We start from the raw sequence: 11,733 nt of genomic DNA, 5'->3' as shown, positions 1-11,733 counted from the left end.
GGGTTGTACACTGCTAATCCGAAACATCGAAAAATCATAACTTCCTCATATGAAGTCAGATTCGGGCCTTATTTTTATGCACTCTCTCAGTTTAATGTATTATACGACTTTCATTTAGATTGCTAAGGCTAAATCTCGCTCTATCGTAAATTCAATATTTATACTTCCCGGTATCATGCCGGTTCCGTCGCGAAACTTCGACGGGTCATAACTTCTTTGTTATAACTCGGATTTCGGCGTTCTTTATATGTACGGAAACCTTTTGACATATACTACAACTTGGTTCAAATTATTTATTCTATATAATGTTTTGTCAAAAAGTCATTTTCGACCCTTATTGCCTCTAAATTGATTAGCCCGGATCTACCGGCGTTACAACGTAGAATAATTCCACTTTTCCCTTCTGAACTATGTCCCTAATGAAATGATGATGGATGTCAATGTGCTTGGACTTAGAATGTTGCACAAGATTTTGAATCATTTGGATGGCATTAATATTATCGCAACAAATAAGAGTCTTTGTGAAGTTGAAGCCATAATCTTGTAGCTGGTTTTGAATCCAAGGAATTTGAGCACAACATCTTCCAATAGCTATATATTAAGCTTCAGCATTAGAGCAAGATACTAACATCTACTTCTTGCTGGACTAGCTCACCAGTCTATTTCCCGATATTTGAGCTCATCCTGAAGTACTTTTTCGATCAATCCCTCACCCACCATGATCTAAGTTAGTGTATCCTACCAGCTTAAAATCGGAGTTATGAGGATACCATAACCTAAGATCAGTTGTATGTTTCAAGTAACGAAAGATCTTTTTACAATGAGAATACGAGATTCCTTAGGACAAGATAGATAACGAGCATAGAATATGGTGGTGAACATAATGTCAAGGCGACTAGCAGTAAGACAGAGAAGTGATCCTATCATTCCTCGATACAAAGTTGCATTCATATCAGTGCTAGTTGGACGAGCGGAGATAGACGTTGATGAAGACATTGGAGTATTCCCTAGTTTGTTATCAAAAAGACTAGGGGTAAAAAATCGGGCCATCGTTTCATGTTTTTGTCTGACATGACATAACACGACAAGGTTTTATGTAACACGAACACGACAAAACACGATGTCGTTTTTTTAACTAACACACAAATGAACTAATTAAAAAATGACATACACAACACGACAAAGATAATCTACTATAACAATTAGTTTATTTAATTAATATTTAATCATACATAACACAACAAACATGAAAAACATGACAAATACAAACATGGCACGACACAATATCGTGTTTTTTACACTTGACATGAACACGACACAAATACAAATTCAAATTTTAATTTTATCCCAACTTCATTTTGTTTCTTGTATTTTTGTCGTTTCGTGTCATTAATTGCCACCCTTAAGAAAGACCAAACTTCTTCAATGTTTGCAATGTATTTAGCTTGACAGAAAAAGATTCCATCAGTGAGTTGTTAAACCTACAAACCTAAAAAAAAAAGTTACTTCACCCATCATAATCATTTCAAATTTCTTTGCCATAACCTCAACGAAGTCAAAACTCAGTTTTTCACTAGTGGGTCCGAAAATGATATCATCAACATACACTTGATCAAGGATGATATGAGATCTTGATTGCTTGATGAACAAAGTGTTTTCAAATTTTCCTTGTTTATATCTACTCTCCAGAAGATAACTATATAATGTGCCATACCATGCCATAGGTGTCGGCTTCATACCATAGACAGCTTTATCAATACGATATACATGATTAGGAAATTCTTCACTTTCAAACCCTGGAAAGCTGACTTTACATCCATTTGATAGACCTTGAAGTTCTTGAATGAGGCAAAAGTAAGGAACATACGAATTGCCTCAAGTCTAGCTACATGGGCGAAGGTTTCATCATACTCCAAACCTTCCAACTGACAAAATCTTTGGGCCACAAGTCTTTCTTTGTTTCTAATAACAATTCCATCTTCATTCATCTTGTTCCTGACCACCCAGCGAGTACCGATAATAGTCCTTCCTTGTGGCCTGGGAACTAGATTCCACACTTGATGACGCTCAAACTCATTCAGTTCGTCTTGCATAACATTAATCCAGTCAGCTTCTTTGAAATCATCAATAACATTATTTTGTTCAATCATCAAGAGAAAGTTCACAAATAGGGCTGGCAATTCTCGACACGACACGCGACACGACCCACAACACGACATGAAATAAATGGGTTTGGGTTGAGTTTTTCAACCTGTCAACCCGCCAACCCGTTTATTAAACGGGTCATATATGGGTTTCTCAAAAAATAAATTGGTTGACCCACCAACCGGTTTATATTCTTAATAAAAAAAATTATTATATTTTTAAATGTATTTATGTGTCAAGTATTAATATTAATAAGTATTATATAATATATACCACTTATTTATAGACCATTTGATTGTTTTGACATTATTACTCGTGGTGGATGGTCTAAGGTTATAAGTCGTAACCTATAAGGCTAAATCTGTAACATGTTTCTATGAATGTTTTTAATTTTCATTTGGATGTTTAAGACTTAAATATCTAAAATTTAGACCCACGAACCCAAATCTGACCTACGAACCCGCCAACTTGTGAACCCGTATAAATAAATGGGTTGGTGGGTCATATATGGGTTTATGCTCCAAACCCGCCAAACTGTGACCCGCCAACCCGTGACCTGTATATTTAAATGGGTTGTGTTTGGGTTGGCATATTTTGACCCGCCAACCCGCCGACCCGCGACACGCCAACCCGAACACGACACGATTGCCAGGCTTATTCACAAACATGCAAGAGTTACTGCTGACTCTGCTGCGAGTAAAAATCTCATAATTGACATCTCCAATAATTTGAGATTCAGGATGATCTTGAAGAATTCTTGGATTAGAATTTTCATTCAAATTATTTGCAATTGAATCTTTTTGATTTGAGAAGTTGAATTTTTTTAAGCTAGAAGATATTAAAAGACTTTGGTCAACATATTTGTCAAGAAGAGGACGCACAGACGTTTTTAGATCTACGGTTTTCTAAAAACAAACAGTCTACAAAAGCTAATGTCTACGTATAGTCTGCATGGTGCAGACAAAAAAAGATGAAAAGAATCTAAAAAAAATAAAAAATAATACACAAACAAACAAACACAGGCTTAAGGAGTCATGGTGTTTGGTAACAAGGTTGCGGTGCTCGGGTCGTTTCTAAGGAGTTGCGATCCTGAGCGGCAAAACAATAGTGCTCAACCAAACCAAATGGTGACATATTGGGCTTTTAAGGCCCACGTTGAGTCCTAAGTCAACTTTTGTCATTATAAATATAAACATCTTAATATGCCTTTATAACCCAAAATAGAAAGACTGTGTGATGACTCTATATTCTACAAATCTAATAAAATCTCATTCTAGTTCGCTTTTACCTAATATTTCTAACAGTTGTAATTCTGTGAAAGCCATTCACAAGACGAGAAAAAATAAATTTGGGAATGTTTGATCGTCGATTTGACTTTATTCTACCTTGTGCTTCATCATGATAAATAGTAATGTTGTATATGGATGGAATTTACTTCTATTCTTTGGGAATAATGTTTGTAGGAACTAAAACTAGAGACAAATGATAGAAAATGCATGAAAACGAAGCAACATATTATGAGGAAATGGTAATCAACCCTAATATTATTATTATTATTACTATCGAAAAAGGGCCATAATATCATTGTTTTATTTTTTATACATTGTTTATCCTTTTGGACTTGTAGAACACACCTCATGAGATTTTTATTTACATTTATGTGCGTTTAAACCTTTTTAAAGTTGAGTTTTTTTTTTTTTTCTTTAATGTACTTATTTTCAAAGTGTATAACGATTTTCAAAAGATGCTTAACATAATAAATGTAACCGATAAATTTATTTAAAACACAATAATAACAAGTTAATTTCAACTTTATTTTATTAACATCATATCAAACAATTAAACTAGAAAAAAAATAACTACAAAATAAACAAATCAAACGTCTCAAAAGTCTAATAAGAAAACTTTACTTAAAAATCACATATTATTGTTTTAACAAAATAGTTCTTGTAAATTGTAATCATACTTAATCATATTAAGGGACCGATATCTAAAATTCCTGATTACTCATTTACTTGAAAGAAACCTCCAAAAAATGTCTTTAGAACATTTCAAAAATCTGTTCAAGAGAAAATCAGAAAACCAAATTCAAATATTCAAGCAAGAAAAATCTTTGGTTTGTATGAAAAAAAATGAAAATATTCAAAAAGAATAACAAAAACTTACATTTATCGGCATTTCTGCAATCACAAGATTGCTGCTTTCCTCAATGGTTTTAAGAGTCACCACTTCTCCCCCAACAACCATGTTAATCACAATCCCATCTAACATTATTCAAGAACATAACTTTAAGATATTATTTTTATATAATTATTAATTAAAAAGTAACATTTATTAAAAATATATATGGAAAAAACCTGTAGCCAAACAAGTTGTCATTCGCCTCATATATGATTCCTGATAAATATCAAATATCGTTTATTAAACAGAATCTGTACATAAAAATAAATAAATAAGCTAGTTTATATGATTATATTTAGGTATAATTGTATGAGAGTACCTTTTTTGATGGGAGTTCATAGTTTATAAGAACACTAGAACTGATGGATGATTCTCCTGAAGCAAGAAGAGGAAGACAAGCATCAGTTGCAACAATCATATGAGATTTCTGTTCTTCCTTTTCATCTCCAGATTGAATGGCTGCTGAATTTTGCTTCCATTTTGTTGTTGCATAGCGAAATTTATCTAGAATCAATGCACGTTCAGCTTCAGCAAGGTCACTATACTGAGAAGAAAAGGTTCAGAAAATGGTGATAGAATGTAAATTATTGACCTTGAATGCAAAGATGTTAAGAGAAAAAGGTAGATGAAATACCAGAGGTGTAACAGAGATGTAGGAGATGTTGGAAATGGAAGAACAAACAGCATCAAGCTCATCTCGTGTGCTGCAACAAACCACCATTGGCAGCCATGGACGACGCCCTGCCATTTCTAATAGATCCACCAATGTCTCCTGTCGATTTTCACTCAAAACTTCAATAACAATCTCGAATTTTCTCCATGAATGTAATAGATGATTCCTATATACTTCCAAATTGCAGAGAAATATTGAATTACGAATCGGATTATAGTTGAAAAAATACACAATTTTCACCTCCGGATTGAGAATTGAACTTAATATGAAGGATAAAGGATTTTTAGGGATAAATTGAGGAAAGATCTAAATGAACATGGAGATAGAAAGTCGTGTATGTGGTTGAATTTTACAAAAGGGATAAAATGAATTGATGATTCCGAATAAGAAACGATTTTTCTTAACTGAAACTAAAATAGAGCAAGAGATTGACCATCTTAAACTGGATTCTGTCGACGGCGAGATAGAAATGGCGTTGTGGACTGCAATATACACAACATGATTCATCAAATTAGCTTCTCTATACATTCTCGCTCTAGCTGTGAAAACAAAATAGTTTCGAATCAACAAATGAATTACAGTGAAAAAATCAGATTCCGATACCTAATTGCAGCGGGAGCAGGGGAAGGATGTGAAGATGCCTCCATTATCTCCATCTCCGGCGAGAAACTCCGGCGAAAAAAAAAACCCTACCGATCCTTCGCTTTGCAACGCAGTCAGGCAATAAGGTTTTACCAGTTCGTCGAGCATCGTGACTTATTTTAAGTAGTTTACAAAAGTAGTTCTTAGGATTAATTAATTGTCATATTTACTCTTTTTTCTTTCTATTTTTCTATAAAGGTCCTTATCACTTGGATTTTTCCCCTTTTAAAAATGAGTTATAACTTATAATTTATAAACACGCCATGAGGATGGAGAGAAAAAGAAAGGGGTAATGACTTAGGAGGTAATTAGGTTTTTAGTTTGTCTATGTTAGATTACTAAGATTTTTTTATTTTTTTTTTATTTTTATTTTTATTTTTTTTTTTTTTGCGTATTAGATCAATATCATTGTTATTACCGTTTAGAAATAGTCATTTTTACCTGTTTCTTTGTATTTAACCGGTAAAAATGATTATTTCTAAACGATAATAACAACTATATTTGTCTAATACGCATAAAAAAAAACCTTAGTGACCTAATACAGACAAACTGAAAACCTAATTACTCTCCTAAGTTATTATCCTAAAAAGAAAATACTCGAACATGAAACTTTTGCAACGGTTTTTGCTACATAATCCTAATCGAGGTATAGAAAAAAAATCTATAAAAATATTTGAGTTTGATATTGTGATGATATAAAGTTTATTTCAATCTAATTATTCGATCTTATTATCTTACATCGAATCTTTTATATTTTTATAATATTTATAGTTTTGTTATTAATATATACGATTTTTAAAATTATATTTGAATATTATATGTGATATTATAAATACGAAGTTTATTATGTAATTAGTGTTTACATCATAATCCATAATATTGATATATAATACTTTCATAATTAAAATTGCAAAGTTGGACTCTCAAGCTCCTAGCATTTCGTACTCGATTATCCAAGTTGACCGTATGTTGAGTTGATGGCACCAGTATTCAACGACTTCTTTAGTTTCATTCATCTTTTGTCTCTATCGTCTCACCAATTCTCGAGTCATGATCATCTCTCACGTTTTTACTATGTGAGAAGTAGTAAAAGTTCCAAATGTTGCAAAGTAGCTAAAGTTGACAAAGGTTACTACAAAATCGAAGTTATCTAATAAAAAGTTGGAACATAAAGACAATTTTTTTTGAAAATCAAGTAGAGATTCTTGAGTTCATTACAACACTTAATAGGGTCAATATTCTAAATAGTTTCTTTTATAACAAAGACAATAACATTAAAATTAAAGAAGCTAGAAAATGATATAGTACAAAGTACAGTATGATTAATAAACCAATCAAACTAACATTACCTCGACAATTTAGCTATATACTTAATCTAATCGAAAGTCAGAAAGTTGAATATCATTCGCCGTTCTCATCAGATTGCACCTCTACTTTTTGAAAATGATATCATTCATAGCTTTCCATAAAGGCCACAACACTATATAAGCCAAAAAAACAATTTACATCTCCTTTTGTCAACCTTTCAGATAAAACCAAAATGAATGAAGAAAAGTTCACATGGGAACACCTATAGGTCTCGACCAAGCACAAAACCACTTCTCCAAACAAAACAATTCACTTTCAATGAGATAAAATTAATCCAATTGAAAGATAGGAGTCAAAATCACCCATGCACATTCCTAATATGCTAACCAAGAAATATCCATTTGCATTATCTTTAAAACTCCAAGAACTAAAAGATGTAGTCAACCTTACAATCTCAATTTCATGCGCAACTCCACAAGTTGATTCGTCTCTCTACCTCTTCTCAGCGGTCTATTCGAGCACCACATCGTCCCCATGTATTATGTGTTTACTTCTTTAAAATGACACGAAGACAAAAAAAAAAAAAAAAAAAAAAAAAAAAAAGTAAAAAAACAAAACAAAAAAAAAATAGTCCAAAGTTCTATGAAATGTGAAAAAAACAAATTAAAAGGTTCTTAAATATGACAAAAAAAATTTTGTTAGGTTCTTTTTACCCCTACTCCATTTTCATTTAATAATATTCTTAATGATTGCAGTTTATCTTTTTTTTAAATAATTAATCATCAATTAGTCTTGCCTTTTAAGTAATCATTATCATATAATTATTATTACATTAACTTTTTATATTTATTTCATTATAACTTAATCAATAAAACTTTAAGATTGTACTATAAATACTCATTTATTCATATACTATCGCAACACCATGATGCACAAGCATTATTACATTCATATTTAAGGGGTAAACAATATTAGAAGGGTATATATAAAAATTACAAAATGTTATTATTTAATAATTATATTTTTATTATTAACTTTACTAATAATAATAATAATTTGTCGTTGTCGTTTTATATATATATATATATATATATATATATATATATATATATATATATATATATATATATATATATATATATATATATATATATATAATCTTTTTTACCTAATTTGATTTCAAAAAACTAACAAAATTTATTGTATTTTTTTGGAATATAAATATTTTAAATTAATAGGTATCCAATCTAAAGATGGCAAGTCGTAGAAAATTAAAAACTAATAACTTGTTTCAAAAATATGAAAAATTAAATTGATTCTTATTTTTTATGCTTACAAATATTTCTACCAAATAAAATTATGACAAATGTTATCATTTCATATTTTTTTTTAACTAGCTCGTTAAGATTATATTAGGAATATATCAAATAAAATTAAATTGAATTATAATTTATCATAGGTAAAAATATTTATAAGCATAAATGTAAGAGGTAATTCTCCAAAAATATAACTTCAAATAGTTTATAAATAGTTAAAACATTATATCCGTCAGAAATGATAATTTTTAATATTATCGCTTAAATTTAACTTTGTATATCACCCATTTCCAATTTCCCGTAATTGAACGACATAAGGAAGGCTAAAAGCCAAAATATATGCCATCCCTTCTCGTTCTTTCCAAACCTTCCTTTCATCTATCTTCATCATTTTCTAGATCCTTCCAATCCTTTCTTTCACTTATCTTCATCATTTTCTAGAGTCTTCAAAACGCTTCCTCTATTATCTTCACCTCTTTCTAGATCTTTCTAACTTTTTTTTTTTTTTTTTTTTTCATTTTACTCTCTCCATACTAAACTCCAAAGAAAAGTATGAAAAACACATTTCGTTTTTATTTTTCTGCTTCCACCTCATAAATACTAATAATTCACAAAATATCAATAAACTACAAAATCAAAAATGTTTCATATATTGTTCGAATAATTGTTTTTTTTATCAAAAATAATATAATTAGTAAAAGTATTTTACAAAATAAATTATTATTTTATATTAAATATTCAAAAAAATATCACCTTCATCGTCTGTGCATTCAAACATAAATATATCTATTCAAAATTGAAGTACTCTATTTATTATTCGTTCAATTTCAAAGTATTTTTTTTTAACATATTTTATGCTTTAAATGTTATGTTATTAAATATATCCTTTAAATCCAACATTAGAAATTTTATTTTGAGACACGTGGCACAATTTTGTTCACAAAATTTTCAGCTTCCACACTCGTAAAGTAATAGCAGGGATTCGTTGTTCGTTGACGTCTAGAGCATCTCCATTCTCTAATAGCCATTGAAGGTAACCTCCATTTTCTTCTATTCTTCGTTTCAATTTTAAATCGAATTTTATAGTTTTCATTACTAATCAGAAACTTCTACATTCAAAACTGTAATTTAAATCCAAGTTTTTTTTTTTTCTCTTATCTTTAAAAACACCCCAAAGTTCTATAATTATTTATTTTTTTATTTTAGTTTTGTTTAAATCTTTTATAGCTTTAGTCTTCGACTCAACTACATGTCAATTAAACTCTCTTAAGAAAATGTAAATATTATTAAAACTTTTATAAATTATATTAACTATCAAATAAATCCTAAAACTCATTCTTTTATTCTTATAGTCATAACCAAGTCGTCCGATGATCTTTGCTTTTTCAATCTGAATGACTCCAATTACTCTGAAGATGAAGAAGAACTATGATGCCCTATCAATAAGGATGAAGGATAAGGTGAGAAAAGCCACAAGAAAGGCAACATCATCTTCATCAAAAGAAATGGATTCTATGGATGAAATGATTAACGAAATTTCTGGCAACATAAACTTGTTATGTTCATACATATAATGAGCAATTGGAATTCGAAAAAGGAAGTGCGAAGAATAAAAATTAGAGCACCAAAAATGAAGAAGAGAAGCCAAAGGACTAGGGTTAAAACATTTAATCGTTGAACAAAGGATCGAAGAAACTCATATGGCGATCCCACTAATGCAATTGAAAATTTCAGGGTAATACTAATGGTGAGTTCCTAGAATACATGTTAAATTAATATATTACTGATTTTGTAAAATATTATTATTTACATTATATCGGTAATTTATAAAATTCTAAAATGCTGAAAGGTAAGGAATAATATTTCTTGTCTTATATTACACATAGTCTTAAGATAATATTATACATGGTAGTCACTCTACTTAAAATTTATGATAATATTATATATGGTCATTATAATGGCCAATTCTTTAAGCTAATAATAGACGAATACTCGTATGTTGCGCAGAATACAATAATATATATTTGAAATTTTTACAAATATATGTTTTTTAAATATATCAATGATATTGTTATTAGTTATTTATGTAATAAATCTTATAATAAGTTTGTATAAACATTGTTTGTTTAATTATATGATAATGTAAATATATTTTAAAATTATATAATCCTAAGTGTATTAATTACGTCTACCTGCAAGGTTACTTATAAATAAAATTAAATATAATATATGATTTAATTACATATATAGTTGTTATGATTAATTAATTTAAAAAAGTTTATTTGCTTAAGATTTTAATTTCTATCATTGTAATTATTTAAAACATCAAACATTGTTTTAAAATTGAAATTTAGTTTATTTAGGTTTGGTATTTATTTAACTCTATTAATCAACTTATAATCATTATTAGAAAGACACTACAATTTATCACATTTAACTATTTACAAAATATTTGTTGGGTTGTTTAAGTTAAACTAAAATTTATATTTAAATTGACCCTGTAATGTTATATTTAAATTAATAATTTAAGTATTTTATACAAATTATTCCAAAATTGTATCTTTAAAATGATAATGGTTTACATCCGATACTATATTATAACTAATAAATTAAGTACGATATTTTAAAAGTTAAAAAAACATAACTTTATAAGTAGAAGTAAATATATTATTTTAATATTGAAATTAAGTTTATATATTATTACACTTTAGGTTTGATATTTATTTAACCTTATTAACCAACTTATAATAACTATTATTAGAAAGAAATTGAAAAGTCATGGGAGTTTTAAATGAATGTGGTGAAAGAAAAAAATATATGAGAGTTTCAAATGAATGTGGTGAAAGGAAAAATGTTTCATTTATAATATAGTATGATATGAAATGATATGATATGATATTATATGATATTATATAGTCATTATGATGACCAACTTTCTAGAGTAAAATAATACCTAGTTGTTATGTTAGATAAATCTGAATGATAGCATTATACCTAGCTGATACTTTGAATATCTTAACAATATATATATATATATATATATATATATATATATATATATATATATATATATATATATATATATATATATATATATATATATATATTTATGCTTAAGTTATTGTATTCTAACTAATTATTAAAGTGATTAATGCATACTATTAAATTAAAGATAATTAAAAAATACCATCTAATTTCATTATAAAGATATTTTAGTTAATTAACATAAATTTAAAAAAAAATTACAAATTTTAAGAAATAATAAATTCTCTAAACTTTAAAAATATGATTTTTTGGATAATAAATATATTAATTAGGACATTCTAAAAGAATGTGTTTATGATCATCTTGAAAGAAACATTAAATTTTGACATAATACTATAAACATATATTATCAAGATTAATAATTTTTAATAAATACAAATTTTATATTAAAAGAATTTTAATATCTTAAAATCAATAATTACA

General features: G+C 28.4%; 1 protein-coding gene and 1 long non-coding RNA gene across 3 annotated transcripts; one reads left to right on the top strand and one right to left on the bottom strand.

Annotated features, from left to right (window-relative positions):
* Window positions 1-4,018: 4,018 nt before the first annotated feature.
* LOC145039378 (initiation factor 4A-like protein) lies at window positions 4,019-5,747 on the bottom strand. Of its 2 annotated transcripts, none has more exons than XM_078987443.1 (7): window positions 5,603-5,747; window positions 5,433-5,481; window positions 4,961-5,098; window positions 4,646-4,870; window positions 4,503-4,542; window positions 4,312-4,409; window positions 4,019-4,204 (listed from the first exon to the last, which is right to left on the bottom strand). In XM_078987443.1, the coding sequence occupies exons 1-7, from the start codon at window positions 5,653-5,655 to the stop codon at window positions 4,187-4,189; spliced, it is 621 nt and encodes a 206-aa protein (XP_078843569.1). In that variant the 5' UTR covers window positions 5,656-5,747; the 3' UTR covers window positions 4,019-4,186. The 2 variants fall into 2 exon arrangements, with proteins under 2 accessions (XP_078843569.1, XP_078843566.1); XM_078987440.1 differs by having other exon boundaries at window positions 5,405-5,538; window positions 5,603-5,719.
* A 3,443-nt stretch (window positions 5,748-9,190) lies between these two features.
* Window positions 9,191-10,045, top strand: LOC145039375 (uncharacterized). Its single transcript, XR_013679809.1, has 2 exons — window positions 9,191-9,298; window positions 9,618-10,045. It is a non-coding gene; the product is annotated as an uncharacterized LOC145039375 (long non-coding RNA).
* Window positions 10,046-11,733: the final 1,688 nt, after the last annotated feature.

The sequence above is a fragment of the Lactuca saligna genome, chromosome 4 (genome assembly GCF_052625555.1).
Source record: "Lactuca saligna cultivar CGN05327 chromosome 4, ASM5262555v1, whole genome shotgun sequence".
In the NCBI taxonomy this organism is placed as follows: domain Eukaryota; kingdom Viridiplantae; phylum Streptophyta; class Magnoliopsida; order Asterales; family Asteraceae; genus Lactuca; species Lactuca saligna.
Note: the sequence above shows the minus strand (reverse complement) of the source record. Positions and strands in the feature narration are given on the sequence as shown.

Coding starts and splice junctions, on each gene's coding strand:
- LOC145039378 (XM_078987440.1), bottom strand. CDS start 5,527: ATGTATAGAGAAGCTAATTTGATGAATCATGTTGTGTATATTGCAGTC. Junction 4,543..4,645: donor ATGAACTCCCATCAAAAAAG/GTACTCTCATAC, acceptor GATATTTATCAG/GAATCATATATGAGGCGAAT. Junction 4,410..4,502: donor GACAACTTGTTTGGCTACAG/GTTTTTTCCATA, acceptor GAATAATGTTAG/ATGGGATTGTGATTAACATG.